Source organism: Bombina bombina, chromosome 6 (assembly GCF_027579735.1).
Source record: "Bombina bombina isolate aBomBom1 chromosome 6, aBomBom1.pri, whole genome shotgun sequence".
Classification (NCBI taxonomy): Eukaryota; Metazoa; Chordata; class Amphibia; order Anura; family Bombinatoridae; genus Bombina; species Bombina bombina.
Window position 1 is genome coordinate 777,688,576 of NC_069504.1, and position 22,789 is coordinate 777,711,364.

Genomic DNA, 22,789 nt, shown 5'->3' on the forward strand with positions numbered 1-22,789 from the left:
TGTTAGACGTTTTTCTCAAGCCCTATCAGTGTCTTATTTAAAGTGACAGTACATAACATATTTGCATATTTACATATTAAAATGAAAAAAATTATCTTACTGTCTGATCTTAGAATACGGATGTCTCTGTGTTTGTGATTCATGTCTGCTATGTATTAAAGCACAAATGGTTTCTTTTTGACATTCTGTGCTGCTTTCTTAGCTAGACCTTTCTCATGTAGAGATAGGTTATTGCCCGCTGATCCCAATGTCTCTCAGGTTGATGCTGTTCAGGCAATCCACAGCATCCTCCTCTATCATCCCAAGCCTTAAAGGTGTCACATGCAGTGCCCTGTGGTTCCTCTCAATCTCCTGGAGGAGTTTATTTGCCGGTAGAACTTGCTGCACAGGTATTTTCAGCATTATCTGTTTTTCCTAGGCTAAAGGGAAAAAGCAAGAGGAAAATTAGAGATTCAGATAGTAAGGATTCTGTTCCACTTGCTGCTACACAGGTAACATTGGTAGCCTCTGAGGGTGAAATCTCAGATTTGGACAGTATAATTCCTTCATCTGAAGCTGAAGTGGTATCCTGCAGATTTTAGCTTGAACACCTCCGTGTATTGTTGAAGAAGGTTTTGGCTACCTTGAACAACACGTTGTTCTTAGGGTTGTTGTCAACCCTAAGAAATTTTGTCAACTTAATAGTTGTTTGATCTTCCTTCCTCTGTGGAAGTGTTTCTTGTTCCAGACCGTGCTAGGAGATTTTTCACAGGAATGGGAGAAGTCAGGGATTCCCTTTTCCCCGCCTCCTGTCTTTAAAAAGATGTTTCCTTTTGCTGTCTCCATTAAATATCATGGTGCACAGTGCCTAAAGTAGAAGGGGCCTTTTCTACTCTGGCTAAGAGAACTACGACCCCTATAGAGGATAGCTGCTCTTTTAAGGATCAATGGTCTAAGCTGAAGGCTTATATGGAAGTTTGTATTGCCACTGTGCTAAGTGCGGCATCTTATTGGTGAAACCCCTTGTCTGATTCCATTTTGGTAGAGACTCCTTTGGAGGAAAGCCAGAACAGCATTTAGGCTCTTAAGATAACTAATTCTTTTATTTCTGATGCTACCATGCAAGCTTTTAAGCCGGAGGCCAAGATATTTGGTTTTTCTGTGGTAGCCCGCGGGGCGTTGTGGCTATATATATTCTTGGTTAGCGTTTTTTTTCCTCCGAGTCCAAACTTCTGGCGCTTCCTCACAAGGGTAAGACCTTGTTTGGTCCTGATCTGTCAGGATTATTTCTGATCTTATGGGTGGAAAAGGGGTCTTTTCTACCACTAGACAGGAAGTATAGTCCTAAAGGACGTCAGAGTAGAAATCTGCAGCTGAGTCTACATCAGCATGAAGGGTTTGCCCCCAATCTGGGATCGGACCAAGTGGGGGCTGAATCTCTCTGTTTTTCTTTAATCATGGATACGTGATGTCCCAGTTAGGCTGCGGACATAGTATCTCAGGGTTACTAAATAGAATATCAACCTTCCTCCCAGAGGCGGGTTCCATCTCTCAAATTTATCTGCGGCCCAGATAACTGAGAGGCGTTTTGAATTGTTTTGGGACCCTTCTTCCCTGGGAGTGATTGTTCCAGTTCCTGTTAGGGAACAGGGTCTAGGATTATATTAATTCCTGTTTGCGGTTCCCGAGAGAGAGGGAACTCTTTGTCCTATTTTAGTCCTAAAAGTGTCTCAAGGGTTCCGTCCTTCAAAATGGAAACCATTGGTTCCATTTTTCCTTTGGTCCAAGAGGGTCACAGTTCATGATGACCATAGACCTGGAGTTCCTGAGATTTGCCTTTCTGTCAGACACTTTCAGTTTGTAGCTCTTCCCTTTGGCTTTGCCACGGCTCCCAGATTTTTTTTCTATGGTTCTAGGGGCTATCTCGGCAGTGCTCAGGTTTCGGGAACTGCTGTGGCACCCTTCCTGGATGATATAATGGTTCAGGCGCCATCTTTTTTACAAGCAAACTCTCATACGGAGATCTTGCCACGGATGGGAAGTGAATCCGAAAAGGAGTTCCCTTGTTCCAGCTACAGGGGTAGTTTTCTTAGGGTCTATAATGAGTTTCTTATCTTTGGTCAGAAAATCAGATTCTTTCCTCTTGCCTCTTTCTGCAGTCATGGAGGTATTTGGTCTGATGGTCCCTTCATTGGACATCATCACTTGCTCCATTCCATCTGAGAGTTCTGCTGTTATGCATGCTCAGATAGTGGAACAGGCATCATGTGGATCTGTCTTGGTGGATAAATCTAGATCTGTTGACATGGGTTTCACTCCCGTGGTGGTTTTCTCAGGAGCATCTGTCTCAGGGCATATGTTCCCGGAGACCTTCCTGGTTAATAGGGACCACAGTCGCCAGCCTGCTGGGCTGGAGACTATGGACTCGGGAGAAGTCTGCCCTCCCCCATATCCTTTTTGAAGTTGAAAGCGATCTCCAATGCTCTGACGGTTTCAGTTGTATTTAGTCTGGTTTCTCACGTTCTAGTTGGACAATTTCACCTCAGTGGTTTACTTGAACCACCTGGGAGGAACCTGGAGTTCCTTAGTGATGGAGGTGGCGTACATTGTTCAGTGGGAGGACGCTCACAATTGCTGTTTATCTACTATCCATATTCCAGGAGTGGATACTAGGAGCGGACTTCTTGAGCAGTCAGACATTTCATCCAGGGAGTAGGCGCACCTTCCGGAGGTGTTCTTCAGGTTCACCCTCAAATGGGGGGTGCTGTAGTTTGATCAAATGGCTGTACGCCAAGCTTTCCAGATACATTTAAAGGTCAAGAGATCAGCAGGCTGCCCTGATAGATAATCTCTCAGGATCTGGTATGCAGACCTAGTGGAGATGTCATCTCTTCCACCTTGGAGGTTGTCCCTGAGGAAGGACATTCTAATTCAGGGTCCATTCCTTCATCCAAATTTCGTTTTTTCTGAAACTCTGCTTGGAAATTGAACGTTTAGTTCTGTCTAAGCGTGTTTTTTCTGAATCGGTCATTGAGACCATGATTCAGGCTTGCAAGCTTGTTACTGGTAACTTTTATTAAAGGGACACTGTACCCAAAAATTTAATTTTGTGATTCAGATTGAGCATGAAATTTCATGAAAATTTTGAATTTACTCCTATTATCAAATTTTCTTCATTCTCTTGGTATCTTTATTTGAAATGCAAGAATGTAAGTTTAGATGCCGGCCCATTTATGGTGAACAACCTGGGTTGTCCTTGCTGATTGGTGGATAAATTCATCCACCAATAAAAAAGTGCTGTCCAGAGTACTGAAACAAAAAAAAAAGCTTAGATGCCTTCTTTTTCAAAAAATGATAGCAAGAGAACGAAGAAAAATTGATAATAGGAGTAAATTAGAAAGTTGCTTCAAATTGCATGCTCTTTCTGAATTACAAATGAACAAATTTGGGTTCAGTGTCCCTTTAAGGTGTGGCTTAAATACCTTTATTGGAGTGAATCCGAGAGCTACTCTTGGAAGTAGGGTCAGGATTCCTAGGATTTTGTCTTTTTTCCAGGTAGGTCTGGAGAAGGGTTTGTTAGTCAGTTTTCTGAAGGGTCAAATTTCTACATTATCTAATTTGTTACACAAGTGTCTGGTGGATGTGCCAGATGTGTAATCCTTTTGATAGGTCTTGGTTGGTATCAGGCCTGATTTTATGTCTGTTGCTCCTCTTGGAGCTTTAGCCGTGTTATTAGGGTTTTGCAGCAGGTTCAGTTTGAGCCATTGCATTCCATAGATATTAAGTTTTTATCTTAGTAGGTTTTCTTTCTTTTTGCTTTCTTTCTGCTTGTAGAGTTTCGGAAATCTCGGCTTTGCAGTGTGTTTTGCCTTATATTCTTTTCGGATAAGGCGGTTCTTTGTTCTGAGGGGTTCGAATAGAAATATTAATCTGGAACTTGTTGTCCTTTCTCTATGTCCTCATCCTTATTCTCATAAGGAAAGTTTGTGCACAACTTGGATGTTGTGCGTGCTTTTAATAATTCTTCTACTGGAGACTAGGATTTTTTCGTCATTGTTCTCCTCTGTTTGTTTGTTTCTCTGTAAAGCGTAAAGATTAGATAGCTACTGCTACTTCTCCTTTTCTCTGGTTGAGAAGTTTAATTTGTTTTGCTTTGCAGACTGCTGGTCTGCAGGCTTCCGAGAGAGTTATGGCTCATTCCATGAGGGCCGTCTCTTCTTCTTGGGCTTTTAAAGATTAAGCTTTTATGGAACAGTTTTGCAAGGCTGCAACTTGGTCTTCTTTGCATATTTTTTTAAAATTTTTACCATTTTGATATTTTTGCCTCGGCCAAGGTTTCTATTGGTGGAAAAGTTCTTCAAGCGGTGGTGCCTTATGTTTGGGTCTGCCTGTCTTGTTCTCCCTCCCTTGTTTTCCGTGTCCTCTAGCTTGGGTATTGGTTTCCACTAGTAATTGAGGACATCGTTTTTCATAGTAAACTTCCTTAAACTGAATAGGGAAATAAGATGAGAGTGCACGGAAGCTCACTCCCTTAGCTGTCCCGGGACAGACATTTTGTTGCTTAGAAGTCCTTTACAATGGGATGTGGCTACTGAGGAACTTTTGAGGTAAAATATCTTTCTTTTTTTACATAGAGATGTTCAGGTGATATTTTCTAGGCAGCTTATTACAGCTATGCTGCATCACTTTCAAGTGTTTCAACATTTGGGTATCATGGCCCTTTAAGTTTTAGGAAAAGTGTACCCTTATCTCCCTTTTCTTTCGTTTTCTCCCTTCACGTGGTATTTACAGTATATGTAGGAGTGGGTAGCACCAGATGAGGGAAGTTACATACCCATCTGTAGTTTCTAAGATACACTATAAAAAACCCTGTAAGACCAACTAGATAGTGCCAATTATTATTAACTCTTTATATACATATTTACACATATAAACACATAAATACACATATACAGACATGTATACATACACACATACACATATTAAGACATTTCCAGACAAACACCTTGCCATATACCATATCCCTTGTTAACATTTTATTAATATTAAAAGATTGTTTAATTAAAAAGTGTATATATGAGAAAAATACTTTATGTTAATACTTTTAGATGTGCTTATTGTTTTTCTTTTTAATCCTTACACTTTACGCAAGGTCTCTAGTCGCCCCATTCTTCTAGCGCTATTTTGGCTATTGCTCGAGCTCAACCCATAACTTTCAATTTAACAATATCATTAGCACACCACTTGTAATCTAGCCCTAGAAAGTTCCTAATTCAGATAGAGCATGCAATTTTTAATCAACTTTCTAATTTACTCGTCATCAAATTTGCTTAGATTATTTTTCTTATAATTTATTTATATTATGGCAGCAGTGTTGCAAACAATGTATAATATTGCTATAAACACTGTTGTTAGCACTGCTGCCAGATGGCTAAAGAAATGTACGCTTCTGAGCTTACCTAGGATTACTCTTTTAACAAAGGATATCAAAAGAACTAAGCAACATTGATAAAATAAGTTAGAAAGATGTTTAAAATGACATTCTCTGTCCAATACATTTTTGTTGAATTTTAACTTTACTTTTCCTTAAATATAGAAAAGAACACAAATTAAAATTGGTGCTATTTTTAATTGTGTTCTCACATAACCTGATTTTTAAAAAAAAAAATCAATCAATTCAAATGTAAATAAAACTAATTTTAATGTATAGAATACAGTAGTTGCAGTCAATTTTTTGTATTGTAGTGTATACTTATTTTTTAAAATGCATCAACTTGAATCCTTTGCTACTTTGTTAAATACAAAATACTAATATACAAATTAAACTCACATTGACAGACTAATTTTGTGATTAACCATGTTTTATTAAGCCATTTACATTGTAAGATTTTAAACATAAGTAGATACACAACATGATTTATTATCATATATTTGTTACCTGGATATAAAATGTTCTTGGGCCAGTTATGATTTCAAACAGATTGTCTCTCATCAGTAAATCCCTGAAACGAGAAAGACACTGATGTGCATATTTAATAAAATAAAAATATTAATCAATGACCTCATTATTTTAAAAAAATATATCACTTTCTGGTACATTAAATAGTTAAGCATAGTCATTATGGTGCAAAGTGAATATTTTAGGGATACTCATAATCGTGGTAAGAAATTAAGACTTTATTACCAATAGAGGGTACAAGAACGGAACACTACCTCTTTTAACCAATACATTTTGCTAGACATGACTTCATTAGATTGGGAAGGAATTATGCTTCCCAGTGTAATTATCATAGCAGCTGCTATGTGATGGATGTTCAAATTCTTGGAAGAGCTATGTTAACAAGGGGGTGGAAATTGGTGGGTGCGTGGGACGAAAATGTGACAGTAGGGTGTTGACATTTATAATTTGTTTTCATAAATTCTACAACCAACAAAGTAGGTTTTTAACAAACTAAGTAATATCAATGAACCTTTCTACTCATAAGCTAGCCTGCCATATTTTACCAAAACAGGTACAAAACCCTTTATCCACACTGCTTAGGATCAGAGAAAGTTTAGATTTCGGAATAGTTTGGATTTCAGAATATTTGTATACTTGCATCTATAAAATGGGACAGCTAGTAGAGGGGATGGGACCAAGTGTAAACAACAATATTATGTAATATCGGCAATATTTACATGTTATTATACAGCTTATACATACAACCTAAACGTTGTTTTATATCATTTTTAATACTTTTGTATACATAGTACCCTCAGAAAGTTAGTACAGCGCTGTGATCAGAAAGGTAATTGTTGTTTTAAATAAAAAGAAACTAGTATTTGCATTTTAAAACATAAAAAACAAACCAAAGACGCAGGCATACAAGATTGTGACTTACAGGCAGGGAAAATGGTAATTTCTCCAACATTGGTGTGTCCGGTCCACGGCGTCATCCATAACTTGTGGGAATATTCTCTTCCCCAACAGGAAATGGCAAAGAGCACAGAAAAAGTTGTCCATATAGTCCCTCCTAGGCTCCGCCCACCCCAGTCATTCTCTTTGCCGTTGCACAGGCAGCATCTCCACGGAGATGGTGAAGAGTATGTGGTGTTTAGTTGTAGTTTTTTATTCTACTATCAAGAGTTTGTTATTTTAAAATAGTGCTGGTATGTACTATTTACTCTGAAACAGAAAAGGATGAAGAGTTCTGTTTGTGAGAGGAGTATGATTTTAGCAGCAGTAACTAAAATCGTTTGCTGTTTCCACATAGGACTGTTGAGATGAGATAACTTCAGTTGGGGGAAACAGTTAGCAGACTTCTCTGCTTAAGGTATGACTAGCCATATTTCTAACAAGACTGTGTAATGCTGGAAGGCTGTCATTTTTCCCCTCATGGGGACCGGTAAGCCATTTTCTAATTCTCAAACAGAATAAAGGGCTTAATATGGGCTATAAAACTGGTAGACACTTTTATGGGCTAGATCGATAGCTTTATTTGGGCATTTTATTCAGCTTGAGGTTGAAATTCAAACTTTATAACATTGGGGAACGTTATTTTCACGGCAGGCACTGGCTTAGACACCTTCCCAGTCAGGAAGGGCCTTCTATGTAGTAGGCAGAGCCTCATTTTCGCGCCATTATTGCGCAGTTACTTTTGAGAACAGGACATGCTGCTGCATGTGTATGGGTCTGGAAGTAGTTGAAAAGATCCCTAGAAGGCTTCATCTGGTATCGTATACCCCCCTGGGTTTGGTAAAGTCGCAGCAAAGGCTGTAGCTGGGACTGTAGAGGGGTTAAATCTATAAACGGCTCCAGTTTTGTCATTTTAAAGGTTAAAGGTCTGAAATTTGGGATGCATTGCTTTGAATGCTTTAAGACACTGTGGTGAAAATTTGGTTAAAATTGAACAATTCCTTCATAGTTTTTCACATATTCAGTAAAAAAGTGTGCCCTGTTTAAAATTTAAAGAAACAGTAACGGTTTTATTTTAAAACGGTTTTTGTATTTTATTGACAAGTTTAAGCCTGTTTAAAATGTCTGTACCTTCAGATAAACTATGTTCTGTATGTATGGAAGCCAATGTGTCTCCCCCTTCAAAATTGTGTGATAATTGTGCCATAGCGTCCAAACAAAGTAAGGACAGTACTGCCACAGATAGTAAAGTTGCCCAAGATGATTCATCAGATGAAGGGAGTAGACATAGTTCTACATCATCTCCTTCTGTGTCTACACCAGTTTTGCCCACACAGGAGGCCCCTAGTACTTCTAGCGCGCCAATGCTTGTTACTATGCAACAATTGACGGCAGTAATGGATAGCTCCATAGCAAATATTTTATCCAAAATGCCTGCATTTCAGAGAAAGCGCGATTGCTCTGTTTTAAACACTGTAGAGCAGGAGGGCGCTGATGATAATTACTCTGTCATTCCCTCACACCAATCTGAAGTGGCCATGAGGGAGGTTTTGTCAGAAGGGGAAATTTCTGATTCAGGTAGAATTTCTCAACAGGCAGAACCTGATGTTGTGACATTTAAATTTAAATTGGAGCATCTCCGCGCACTGCTTAAGGAGGTGCTATCTACTCTGGATGATTGTGACAACCTGGTCATTCCAGAAAAATTGTGCAAGATGGACAAGTTCCTAGAGGTTCCGGTGCACCCCGACGCTTTTCCTATACCCAAGCAGGTGGCGGACATAGTAAATAAGGAGTGGGAGAAGCCCGGCATACCTTTTGTTCCCCCTCCTATATTTAAGAAATTATTTCCTATGGTCGACCCCAAAAAGGACTTATGGCAGACAGTCCCTAAGGTCGAGGGGGCAGTCTCTACACTAGCTATGCGCACTACTATTCCTATCGAGGATAATTGGGCTTTTAAAGATCCTATGGATAAAAATTGGAGGGTTTGCTTAAAAAGATTTTTGTACAGCAAGGGTACCTCCTGCAACCTATTTCGTGCATTATTCCTGTCACTACAGCAGCGTGGTTCTGGTTCGAGGAACTAGAAAAGTCGCTCAGTAGAGAGACTCCGTATGAGGAGGTTATGGACAGAATTCACGCACTTAAGTTAGCTAATTCCTTTATTTTGGATGCCGCTTTGCAGTTAGCTAGATTAGCGGCGAAAAATTCAGGGTTTGCAATTGTGGCGCGCAGAGCGCTCTGGCTAAAGTCTTGGTCAGCGGATGTATCTTCCAAGACAAAATTGCTTAATATCCCTTTCAAGGGTAAAACCCTTTTTGGGCCAGAATTGAAAGAGATTATCTCAGACATCACTGGGGGTAAGGGCCACGCCCTCCCACAAGATAGACCTTTCAAGGCCAAGAATAAGTCTAATTTTCGTTCCTTTCGCAATTTCAGGAACGGACCGGCCTCCAACTCTGCAGCCTCTAGACAAGAGGGTAATGCTTCACAAACCAAACCAGCTTGGAAACCGATGCAAGGCTGGAACAAGGGTAAGCAGGCCAAGAAGCCTGCTGCTGCTACCAAAACAGCATGAAGGAGTAGCCCCCGATCCGGGACCGGATCTAGTAGGGGGCAGACTCTCTCTCTTCGCTCAGGCTTGGGCAAGAGATGTTCAGGATCCCTGGGCACTAGAAATAGTTTCTCAGGGTTATCTTCTAGAATTCAAGGAACTACCCCCAAGGGGAAGGTTCCACATGTCTCACTTATCTTCAAACCAAATAAAGAGACAGGCATTCTTACATTGTGTAGAAGACCTGTTAAAAATGGGAGTGATACACCCAGTTCCAACCGTGGAACAAGGAAACAGAATTTATGTTTACCTGATAAATTACTTTCTCCAACGGTGTGTCCGGTCCACGGCGTCATCCTTACTTGTGGGATATTCTCTTCCCCAACAGGAAATGGCAAAGAGCCCAGCAAAGCTGGTCACATGATCCCTCCTAGGCTCCGCCTACCCCAGTCATTCGACCGACGTTAAGGAGGAATATTTGCATAGGAGAAACCATATGATACCGTGGTGACTGTAGTTAAAGAAAATAAATTATCAGACCTGATTAAAAAACCAGGGCGGGCCGTGGACCGGACACACCGTTGGAGAAAGTAATTTATCAGGTAAACATAAATTCTGTTTTCTCCAACATAGGTGTGTCCGGTCCACGGCGTCATCCTTACTTGTGGGAACCAATACCAAAGCTTTAGGACACGGATGAAGGGAGGGAGCAAATCAGGTCACCTAAATGGAAGGCACCACGGCTTGCAAAACCTTTCTCCCAAAAAATAGCCTCAGTAGAAGCAAAAGTATCAAACTTGTAAAATTTGGTAAAAGTGTGCAGTGAAGACCAAGTCGCTGCCCTACATATCTGATCAACAGAAGCCTCGTTCTTGAAGGCCCATGTGGAAGCCACAGCCCTAGTGGAATGAGCTGTGATTCTTTCAGGAGGCTGCCGTCCGGCAGTCTCGTAAGCCAATCTGATGATGCTTTTAATCCAAAAAGAGAGAGAGGTAGAAGTTGCTTTTTGACCTCTCCTGTTACCAGAATAAACAACAAACAAGGAAGATGTTTGTCTAAAATCCTTTGTAGCATCTAAATAGAATTTTAGAGCGCGAACAACATCCAAATTGTGCAACAAACGTTCCTTCTTCGAAACTAGTTTCGGACACAAAGAAGGCACGACTATCTCCTGGTTAATGTTTTTGTTAGAAACAACTTTTGGAAGAAAACCAGGTTTAGTACGTAAAACCACCTTATCTGCATGGAACACCAGATAAGGAGGAGAACACTGCAGAGCAGATAATTCTGAAACTCTTCTAGCGGAAGAAATTGCAGCCAAAAACAAAACTTTCCAAGATAATAACTTAATATCAACGGAATGTAAGGGTTCAAACGGAACCCCCTGAAGAACTGAAAGAACTAAGTTGAGACTCCAAGGAGGAGTCAAAGGTTTGTAAACAGGCTTGATTCTAACCAGAGCCTGAACAAAGGCTTGAACATCTGGCACAGCTGCCAGCTCTTTGTGAAGTAACACAGACAAGGCAGAAATCTGTCCCTTCAAGGAACTTGCAGATAATCCTTTCTCCAATCCTTCTTGAAGAAAGGATAGAATCCTAGGAATCTTTACCTTGTCCCAAGGGAATCCTTTAGATTCACACCAACAGATATATTTTTTCCATATTTTGTGGTAAATTTTTCTAGTTACAGGCTTTCTGGCCTGAACAAGAGTATCAATAACAGAATCTGAGAACCCTCGCTTTGATAAGATCAAGCGTTCAATCTCCAAGCAGTCAGCTGGAGTAGGACCAGATTCGGATGTTCGAACGGACCTTGAACAAGAAGGTCTCGTCTCAAAGGTAGCTTCCATGGTGAAGCCGATGACATATTCACCAGATCTGCCTACCAAGTCCTGCGTGGTTACGCAGGAGCTATCAAGATCACCTACGCCCTCTCCTGATTGATCCTGGCTACCAGCCTGGGGATGAGAGGAAACGGCGGGAATACATAAGCTAGGTTGAAGGTCCAAGGTGCTACTAGTGCATCTACTAAAAAACTCTAAGCCATCTCCGTGGAGATGTTGCCTGTACAACGGCAAAGAGAATGACTGGGGTAGGCGGAGCCTAGGAGGGATCATGTGACCAGCTTTGCTGGGCTCTTTGCCATTTCCTGTTGGGGAAGAGAATATCCCACAAGTAAGGATGACGCCGTGGACCGGACACACCTATGTTGGAGAAATGGGGTTTTACTCAAATCTGTTTGTAGTTCCCAAAAAAGAGGGAACTTTCAGACCAATTCTGGATTTAAAGATCCTAAACAATTTTCTCAGAGTGCCATCGTTCAAAATGGAAACTATTCGAACGATTTTACCTACAATCCAGGAGGGTCAATTTATGACTACCGTGGATCTAAAGGATGCATATCTATATATTCCTATCCACAAAGATCATCATCAGTTCCTAAGGTTCGCCTTTCTGGACAAACATTACCAGTTTGTGGCTCTCCCATTCGGGCTAGCCACTGCTCCAAGGATTTTCACAAAGGTACTCGGGTCCCTTCTAGGGGTTCTAAGACCAAGGGGCATTGCAGTGGCACCTTACTTGGACGACATTCTGATACAAGCGTCGTCTCTTTCAAAGGCAAAGGCTCACACAGACATCGTTCTAGCCTTTCTCAGATCTCACGGATGGAAAGTGAACATAGAAAAAAGTTCCCTGTCTCCGTCGACAAGAGTTCCTTTCTTGGGGACAATAATAGATTCTTTAGAAATGAAGATTTTCCTGACAGATGTCAGAAAGTAAAAACTTCTAAATGCTTGTCAAGTTCTTCACTCTGTTCCTCGACCTTCCATAGCTCAGTGCATGGAAGTAGTAGGGTTGATGGTTGCAGCAATGGACATAGTTCCTTTTGCACGAATTCATCTAAGACCATTACAACTGTGCATGCTGAAACAGTGGAATGGGGACTATACAGACTTGTCTCCAGTAATTCAAGTAGATCAGAAGACCAGAGACTCACTCCGTTGGTGGCTAACCCAGGCTCACCTGTCCCAGGGAATGAGTTTCCGCAGACCAGAATGGGTCATCGTCACGACCGACGCCAGTCTAGTGGGCTGGGGCGCGGTCTGGAACTCCCTGAAAGCTCACGGGCTATGGTCTCGGGAAGAGTCTCTTCTCCCGATAAACATTCTGGAACTGAGAGCGATATTCAATACTCTCAGGGCTTGGCCTTAACTAGCAAAGGCCAGATTCATAAGATTCCAATCAGACAACATGACGACTGTTGCTTACATCAATCATCAGGGGGGAACAAGGAGTTCCCTGGCGATGAAAGAAGTGACCAAAATCATAAAATGGGCGGAGGATCACTCCTGCCACCTATCTGCGATCCACATCCCAGGAGTGGAAAACTGGGAGGCGGATTATCTGAGTCGTCAGACATTCCATCCGGGGGAGTGGGAACTCCACCCGGAGATATTTGCCCAATTGACTCAATTATGGGGCATTCCAGACATGGATCTAATGGCGTCTTGTCAGAACTTCAAGGTTCCCTGCTACGGGTCCAGATCCAGGGATCCCAAGGCGACTCTAGTGGATGCATTAGTAGCGGCTTGGACCTTCAACCTAGCTTATGTGTTTCCACCGTTTCCTCTCATTCCCAGGCTGGTAGCCAGGATCAAGCAGGAGAGAGCCTCAGTGATCTTGATAGCTCCTGCGTGGCCACGCAGGACTTGGTATGCAGACCTGGTGAATATGTCATCGGCTCCACCATGGAAGCTACCTTTGAGACAGGATCTTCTAGTACAAGGTCCATTCGAACATCCAAATCTAGTTTCCCTCCAGCTAGCGGCGTGGAAATTGAACACTTGATTTTATCTAAGCGTGGGTTTTCGGATTCTGTAATAGATACTCTGGTACAAGCCAGAAAACCTGTAACTAGAAAAATTTACCATAAAGTATGGAAAAGATATATCTGCTGGTGTGAATCCAAGGGATTCTCATGGAGTAAGATCAAAATTCCTAGGATCCTTTCCTTTCTCCAAGAAGGTTTGGATAAGGGATTATCAGCAAGTTCTCTAAAGGGACAGATTTCTGTTTTATCTGTCTTATTACACAAACAACTGGCAGCTGTGCCTGATGTTCAAGCTTTTGTTCAGGCTTTGGTCAGGATCAAGCCTGTTTACAGACCTATGACTCCTCCGTGGAGTCTGAATTTAGTTCTTTCAGTTCTTCAAGGGTTTCCTTTTGAACCTCTACATTCCATAGATATCAAGATGTTATCTTGGAAAGTTCTGTTTTTTGTTGCTATTTCTTCTGCTAGAAGAGTTTCTGAGTTATCTGCTTTGCAGTGTAATCCGCCCTATCTGGTGTTCCATTCACATAAGGTTGTTTTGCGTACTAAACCTGGTTTCCTTCCAAAGGTTGTTTCCAACAAGAATATTAACCAGGAAATAGTTGTGCCTTCTTTGTGTCCGAATCCAGTTTCAAAGAAGAAACGTTTGTTACACAATTTAGATGTAGTTCATGCTTTTAAGTTTTATTTAGAAGCAACAAAGGATTTCAGACAAACGTCTTCTCTGTTTGTCGTTTATTCTGGTAAGAGGAGAGGTCAAAAAGCTACTGCTACCTCTCTTTCCTTTTGGCTGAAAAGCATCATCCGATTGGCTTACGAGACTGCCGGACGGCAGCCTCCTGAACGCATCACAGCTCACTCTACTAGGGCTGTGGCTTCCACATGGGCCTTCAAGAACGAGGCTTCTGTTGATCAGATATGTAAGGCAGCAACTTGGTCTTCCCTGCACACTTTTTTGCCAAATTCTACAAATTTGATACTTTTGCTTCCTCAGAGGCTATTTTTGGGAGAAAGGTTTTGCAAGCCGTGGTGCCTTCTGTTTAGGTAACCTGATTGGCTCCCTCCCTTCATCCGTGTCCTAAAGCTTTGGTATTGGTTCCCACAAGTTATGGATGACGCCGTGGACCGGACACACCAATGTTGGAGAAAACAGAATTTATGCTTACCTGATAAATTACTTTCTCCAACGGTGTGTCCGGTCCACGGCCCGCCCTGGTTTTTTAATCAGGTTTGATGAATTTCTTTCTTTAACTACAGTCACCACGGCACCCTATAGTTTCTCCTGTTTTTTTCTCCTGTCCGTCGGTCGAATGACTGGGGTGGGCGGAGCCTAGGAGGGACTATATGGACAGCTTTTGCTGTGCTCTTTGCCATTTCCTGTTGGGGAAGAGAATATTCCCACAAGTTATGGATGACAACGTGGACCGGACACACCGTTGGAGAAAGTAATTTATCAGGTAAGCATAAATTCTGTTTTTTAATAATATATATAAATATTAATGAAAATGTCTGGATTTTGGAATAATTTTGGAATTCCAGATTGGGGATTTGTACCTGTAAGATTGCAAATATAGATATGGCAACAAAAAAGACATTAGTATAGTTATAGATTTTAGCAAACTACTTAGCATGTCTTGTCTATAAATTCCAGCAGTATAAGATGAAGAGAAAAATACTAAAAATGTAAACAATATTGTATACCATCTCTTAGACAATATATATATATATATATATATATATATATATATATATATATATATAAAATCTAGTAGAGAAAACATTAAAGAAACAAAAGGTAGAGAGATTGGATTTATAGAAGAATAAAAGGGAGCCGGGAGAAATAACTTGGGAAGTGGAAGGAAACTAAAGGTATTGGTATGATCAGGAACAGCTATGTCTCTGAGAACTGCATCAGCGTTTAAGGGACAGTAAGTCAAAATGACACTTTTATTATTCAGATGCAGCATGTAATTTTAATGAATTTCCCAAATGACTTCTATTATCTAATTGTCTTTGTTCTTTTTGTATCCTTTGTTAACAAGCATATCTAGATAGGCCCAGGAGCAGAAATGTACTACTTATAATTTTAAATTTTTTTGATTTTATATATATATATATATATATATATATATATATATATACACACACACAAACACTTGCACACACAAATACATGCCAGAAATAGCACTATTAAAATGGGGGCTCCTCCACAGCCTTTGCCCTTGGGCCCAGTGAGGTCAAGTTACACCCCTGCATGATGCAATGTGTGAGCTTTTCATTTCTCCTGTTAAGTGTAGTCAGTCCACGGGTCATCCATTACTTATGGAATATTTCTCTTCCTAACAGGAAACTGCAAGAGAATTACCCAGCAGAGCTTGCTATATAGCTCCTCCCCTCACCTGTCATACTCAGTCATTCTCTTGCAGCCTAACTAGATAGGAAGCTGTGAGAGATCTGTGGTGTTTTTTTAACTTAGTTTATTTCTACAATCAAAAGTTTGTTATTTTTAAATGGCACCGGAGTGTGCTGTTTATTCTCAGGCAGCTTTAGAAGAAGAATCTGCCTGGGTTTTTTTCTATGGTCTTAGCAGATGTAACTAAGACCCACTGGCTGTTCTCATCTGAGGAAAAGTGAGGTAACTTCAGAGAAGGGGAATAGCATGCAGGGCCCCCCTGCAAATGAGGTATGTGCAGTAATTATTTTTCTGAGGAATGGAATTGACTGAGAAAATACTGCTGATACCATTGTAAAGTAAGTTCAGCCTTAAATGCAGCGATAGCGACTGGTATCAGGCTGATGTGTGTGTGTGTGCACTGAATGTATTTTCTAAGGAATGGAATTGACTCTGAAAATACTGTAAATACTGAAATAATGTATGAGCCTTAACTGCAGTAAAAGCGACTGGTAGCAGGCTTGTAAATAATAATACATAACTTTTAAATGTATGTTTAAAACGTTTACTGGCATGTTAATCGTTTTTTGTGAGGTACTTGGTGATAAAACTTATTGGGGCTTGATTTTTACCACATGGCCATTTTTGTTTTCTGCATAGAAACAGTTTCTGAGCTTCCCCACTGTTGTAATATGAGTGGGAGGGGCCTATTTTAGCGCTTTTTTGCGCAGTAAAAATTCAGTCACAATCTGTCTACTTCATCCTCCATGATCCAGATCGTCTCTAGAGAGCTCAGGGGTCTTCAAAATCCATTTTGAGGGAGGTAATCAGTCACAGTAGTCCTGTGACAGTGTATTTGACTGTGAGAAAAACGTTAATTATATAATTGTTATCCGTTTTTGGGTACTAAGGGGTTAATCATCCATTTGCTGGTGGGTGCAATCCTTTGCTAACTTAATACATTTACTGTGAAAATTTGGTTGCTATAACTATTTTTGTTCATTGTTATTTCAACTGTATCAGTTTTTCTGTGCTTCTTAAAGGCACAGTAACGTTTTTTATATTGCTTGTAAATTAATTTTGAAAAGTATATCCAAGTTTGCTAGTCTCATTGCTAGTTTGTTTAAACATGTCTGACTCAGATGAATCTCTTTGTTCACTATGTTTAAAGGCCAATGTGGAGCCCAATCGAAATTTATGTACTAATTGCATTGATGCTAATTTAAATAAAAGTCAATCTTTACATGTAAAGAAATTATCACCAGACGACGAGGGGGAAGTTATGCCGACTAACTCTCCTCACGTGTCAGTACCTGCGCCTCCCGCTCAGGAGGTGCGTGATTTTGTGGCGCCAAGTAAATCAGGGAGGCCCTTACAAATCACTTTGCAAGACATGGCTACTGTTATGACAGAAGTATTATCTAAGTTGCCAGATTTAAGAGGCAAGCGCGATAGCTCTGGGTTAAGGATAGAGTGCGCGGATGAGATGAGAGCCATGTCAGATACTGCGTCACAGTTTGCAGAACGTGAGGACGGAGAGCTTCATTCTGTGGGTGACGGATCTGATCCAGGGAGACTGGATTCAGAGATTTCCAATTTTAAATTTAAGCTAGAGAACCTCCGCACATTGCTAGGGGAGGTATTAGCGGCTCTGAATGATTGTAACACGGTTGCAATTCCAGAGAAATTATGTAGGTTGGATAAATACTATGCGGTACCGGTGTATACTGACGTATTTCCTATACCAAAAAGGCTTACAGAGATTATTAGCAAGGAGTGGGATAGACCTGGTGTGCCTTTTACCCCTCCTCCCATATTTAGGAAAATGTTTCCTATTGACGCCACCACACAAGACTTATGGCAGACGGTCCCTAAGGTGGAGGGAGCAGTTTCTACTTTAGCTAAGCGTACCACTATCCCGGTGGAGGATAGTTGTGCCTTTTCAGATCCAATGGATAAAAAATTAGAGGGTTACCTTAAGAAAATGTTTGTTCAACAAGGTTTTATTTTACAGCCCCTTGCATGCATTGCACCTGTCACTGCTGCGGCAGCATTCTGGTTTGAGTCTCTGGAAGAGGCCATTCGCTCAGCTCCATTGGATGAAATAATGAACAAGCTTAAAACACTTAAGCTAGCTAACGCATTTGTTTCTGATGCCGTTGTGCATTTAACCAAACTTACGGCTAAGAACTCCGGATTTGCCATCCAAGCGCGCAGAGCGCTATGACTTAAATCCTGGTCAGCTGACGTGACTTCTAAATCTAAATTGCTTAATATTCCTTTCAAAGGGCAGACCTTATTCGGGCCCGGCTTGAAAGAAATTATTGCTGACATTACGGGAGGTAAGGGCCATGCTCTACCTCAGGACAGGGCCAAATCAAAGGCCAAACAGTCTAATTTTCGTGCCTTTCGTAACTTCAAGGCAGGAGCAGCATCAACTTCCTCTGCTCCAAAACAGGAAGGAGCTGTTGCTCGTTACAGGCAGGGCTGGAAAGTTAACCAGTCCTGGAACAGGGGCAAGCAGGCCAAGAAACCTGCTGCTGCCCCCAAGACAGCATGAAGAGAGGGCCCCCTATCCGGAAACGGATCTAGTGGGGGGCAGACTTTCTCTCTTCGCCCAGGCTTGGGCAAGAGATGTCCAGGATCCCTAGGCGTTGGAGATCATATCCCAGGGATACCTCCTGGACTTCAAGACTTCTCCTCCACGGGGGAGATTTCATCTTTCAAGGTTATCAGCAAACCAAACAAAGAAAGAGGCGTTTCTACGCTGTGTACAAGACCTCTTACTAATGGGGGTAATCCACCCAGTTCCGCGGACGGAACACGGGCAGGGATTCTATTCAAATCTATTTGTGGTTCCCAAAAAAGAGGGAACCTTCAGACCTATCTTGGACTTAAAAATCCTAAACAAATTTCTAAGAGTTCCATCATTCAAAATGGAGACTATTCGAACCATCCTTCCCATGATCCAAGAGGGTCAGTACATGACCACGGTGGACTTAAAGGATGCCTACCTTCACATACCGATTCACAAGGACCATTACCGGTATTTGAGATTTGCCTTCCTAGACAGGCATTACCAGTTTGTAGCTCTTCCCTTCGGATTAGCTACGGCTCCAAGAATCTTTACAAAAATTCTAGGATCACTTCTGGCGGTACTAAGACCGCGAGGCATAGCGGTGACTCCGTACCTAGACGACATTCTGATACAAGCGTCAAGTTTTCAAACTGCCAAGTCTCATACAGAGATAGTTCTGGCATTTCTGAGGTCGCATGGGTGGAAGGTGAACGTGGAAAAGAGTTCTCTATTACCACTTACAAGAGTTCCCTTTCTAGGGACTCTTATAGATTCTGTAGAGATGAAAATTTACCTGACAGAGGCCAGGTTATTAAAACTTCTAAATGCTTGCCGTGTCCTTCACTCCATTCCACACCCGTCAGTAGCTCAGTGCATGGAAGTAATCGGCTTAATGGTAGCGGCAATGGACATAGTACCATTTGCGCGCCTGCATCTCAGACCACTGCAATTGTGCATGCTAAGTCAGTGGAACGGGGATTACTCAGATTTGTCCCCCCTACTAACTCTGGATCAAGAGACCAGAGATTCTCTTCTATGGTGGCTCTCTCGGCCACATCTGTCCAAGGGGATGACCTTTCGCAGGCCAGATTGGACGATTGTAACAACAGACGCCAGCCTTCTAGGCTGGGGAGCAGTCTGGAATTCCCTGAAAGCTCAGGGATTATGGACTCAGGAGGAGAAACTCCTCCCAATAAATATTCTGGAGTTAAGAGCAATATTCAATGCTCTCCTAGCTTGGCCTCAGTTAGCAACTCTGAGGTTCATCAGATTTCAGTCGGACAACATCACGACTGTGGCTTATATCAACCATCAAGGGGGAACCAGAAGTTCCCTAGCGATGTTGGAAGTCTCAAAGATAATTCGCTGGGCAGAGTCTCACTCTTGCCACCTGTCAGCTATCTACATCCCAGGCGTGGAGAACTGGGAGGCGGATTTTCTAAGTTCCCAGACTTTTCATCCGGGAGAGTGGGAACTTCATCCGGAGGTCTTTGCTCAACTGGTTCGTCGTTGGGGCAAACCAGATCTGGATCTCATGGCGTCTCGTCAGAACGCCAAGCTTCCTTGTTACGGATCCAGGTCCAGGGACCCGGGAGCGGTGCTGATAGATGCTCTGACAGCCCCTTGGGTCTTCAACATGGCTTATGTGTTTCCACCATTCCCAATGCTTCCTCGTTTGATTGCCAAGATCAAACAGGAGAGAGCTTCGGTGATTCTGATAGCGCCTGCGTGGCCACGCAGGACCTGGTATGCAGACCTAGTGGACATGTCGTCCTGTCCACCGTGGTCTCTGCCTCTGAGACAGGACCTTCTAATTCAGGGTCCTTTCAAACATCCAAATCTAATTTCTCTGAGGCTGACTGCATGGAGATTGAACGCTTGATTCTATCAAAGCGTGGTTTCTCGGAGTCGGTTATTGATACCTTAATACAGGCTAGGATACAGGCTAGGAAGCCTGTTACCAGAAAAATTTACCATAAAATATGGCGTAAATATTTACATTGGTGCGAATCCAAGTGTTACTCATGGAGTAAGGTTAGGATTCCTAGGATATTGTCCTTTCTACAAGAGGGTTTAGAAAAGGGCTTATCTACTAGTTCGTTAAAGGGACAGATTTCTGCTCTGTCTATTCTTCTACACAAACGTCTGGCTGAAGTTCCAGACGTTCAGGCTTTCTGTCAGGCTTTAACTAGGATTAAGCCTGTGTTTAAGTCTGTTGCTCCGCCGTGGAGCTTAAACTTAGTTCTTAATGTTCTTCAAGGTGTTCCATTTGAACCCCTTCATTTCATTGATATCAAGTTGTTATCTTGGAAAGTTCTGTTTTTGATGGCTATTTCCTCGGCTCGGAGAGTCTCTGAGTTATCTGCCTTACATTGTGATTCTCCTTATCTGATTTTCCATTCAGACAAGGTAGTTCTGCGTACTAAACCTGGGTTCTTACCTAAGGTAGTTACTAACAAGAATATCAATCAAGAGATTGTTGTTCCATCTCTGTGTCCTAACCCTTCTTCAAAGAAGGAACGGCTTTTGCATAATCTGGACGTAGTCCGTGCCCTGAAATTCTATTTGCAGGCAACTAAGGATTTTCGTCAAACTTCTTCCCTGTTTGTCGTTTACTCTGGACAGAGGAGAGGTCAAAAGGCTTCGGCTACCTCTCTCTCTTTTTGGCTTCGTAGCATAATACGATTAGCCTATGAGACTGCTGGACAGCAGCCTCCTGAAAGGATTACAGTTCATTCTACTAGAGCTGTGGCTTCCACCTGGGCCTTTAAAAATGAGGCCTCTGTTGAACAGATTTGCAAGGCTGCGACTTGGTCTTCGCTTCACACTTTTTCAAAATTTTACAAATTTGACACTTTTGCTTCCTCGGAGGCTGTGTTTGGGAGAAAGGTACTTCAGGCAGTGGTTCCTTCTGTTTAATGTTCCTGCCTTGTCCCTCCCTTCATCCGTGTACTTTAGCTTTGGTATTGGTATTCCATAAGTAATGGATGACCCGTGGACTGACTACACTTAACAGGAGAAAACATAATTTATGCTTACCTGATAAATTCCTTTCTCCTGTAGTGTAGTCAGTCCACGGCCCGCCCTGTTTTTACGGCAGGTCTAAATTTTAATTAAACTCCAGTCACCACTGTACCCTATGGTTCCTCCTTTCTCGTATGCTTGGTCGAATGACTGAGTATGACAGGTGAGGGGAGGAGCTATATAGCAAGCTCTGCTGGGTAATTCTCTTGCAGTTTCCTGTTAGGAAGAGAAATATTCCATAAGTAATGGATGACCCGTGGACTGACTACACTACAGGAGAAAGGAATTTATCAGGTAAGCATAAATTATGTTTTTTTGCATTTAACACAGTTTTATAGCTAAAAAATATATATATATTTCTCCAACATTGGTGTGTCCGGTCCACGGCGTCATCCATTACTTGTGGGAAATATTCTCCCCCACAGGGAAAGGCAAGGAGAGAACACAGCAAGAGCTGTCCATATAGCTCCCCCTCTGGCTCCGCCCCCCCAGTCATTCTCCTTACCGCTCTGAACAAGTAGCATCTCCACGGGGATGGTGAGGAGTTTGTGGTGTTAGTTGTAGTTTTTTATTCTTCTATCAAGAGTTTGTTATTTTAAAATAGTGCTGGCTTGTACTATTTACTCTACAACAGAAAAGTGATGAAGATTTCTGTTTAAGAGGGCTATGATTTTAGCACAAGTAACTAAAATCCATTTCTGTTACCACGCAGGACTGTTGAAACCAGTGAACTTCAGTTGGGGGTAACAGTTTGCAGACTTATCTGCTTCAGGTATGACTAGTCTCCTTCTAACAACACAGGCTAATGCTAGATGACAGTCATTTTTCCCCTCAGGGAAAACGGTAAGCCATTTTTCTTTCACCTCAGCAAAAAAGATAACAGGCTTCCCCTTTTTGATTTTTATGCTGGTAGACACTGTCAGGGGCCAAATCGATTGTTTTTTATTACAATATGATGGCAATTGAAATGTTTTATAAGCTCATATACACTTGGGGACGTTTTCTATTGATCTGGCTTGCTTTAGACACCTAAATCTAGTCAGGAAGGCCCCTTCACTCTAGTGTACTGAGGGAGGAGGCCTCATTTTGGCACTTCAGTTAATTTCAAGGCAGTGCATGCAGTTTCATGTGAGAGGGTCCTGTGGCTCAGAAAGTGACTCCAGAAGGCTTATTTCTGTGGATGATTGACCCCTAAGAAAGGTTAAAGCTGCAGCAATGCTGTAGCAGGAATTGTGGTGTATATAAACGGTTAAATCCAACAATTAGCTTGTTTTAAGAGCTAGAGTCTCCATATTTGCTGTGCAATACTTTCTAAGCATTAAGACACTGGGGTCCAAATTTCAGAAAAATCGGATATTGCCTTCATAGTTTTTTGAACATTCAGAAATAAAGTGTGTCATTTTATTATTTAAAGAGACAGTAACGTTTTTGTTTAAAATCCTTTTTATTGCATTGTTTGCCTGCCTAAATCTGTTTAACATGTCTGTGCCATCAGCTAACCTATGTTCTGTGTGTGTAGAGACAAATGTGGTT

The 22,789-nt window shown here is 41.7% G+C and overlaps 1 protein-coding gene across 1 annotated transcript in view; it reads right to left on the bottom strand.

Moving 5' to 3' along the window:
* Positions 1 to 22,789, bottom strand: part of PLEKHA2 (pleckstrin homology domain containing A2) — a 607,368-nt gene that overhangs the window by 87,828 nt on the left and 496,751 nt on the right. Inside the window, exon 10 of the mRNA XM_053718084.1 lies at positions 5,918 to 5,981. Coding sequence (XP_053574059.1) covers positions 5,918 to 5,981 — 64 coding nt within the window. The remainder of the gene's footprint in view (positions 1 to 5,917; positions 5,982 to 22,789) is intronic.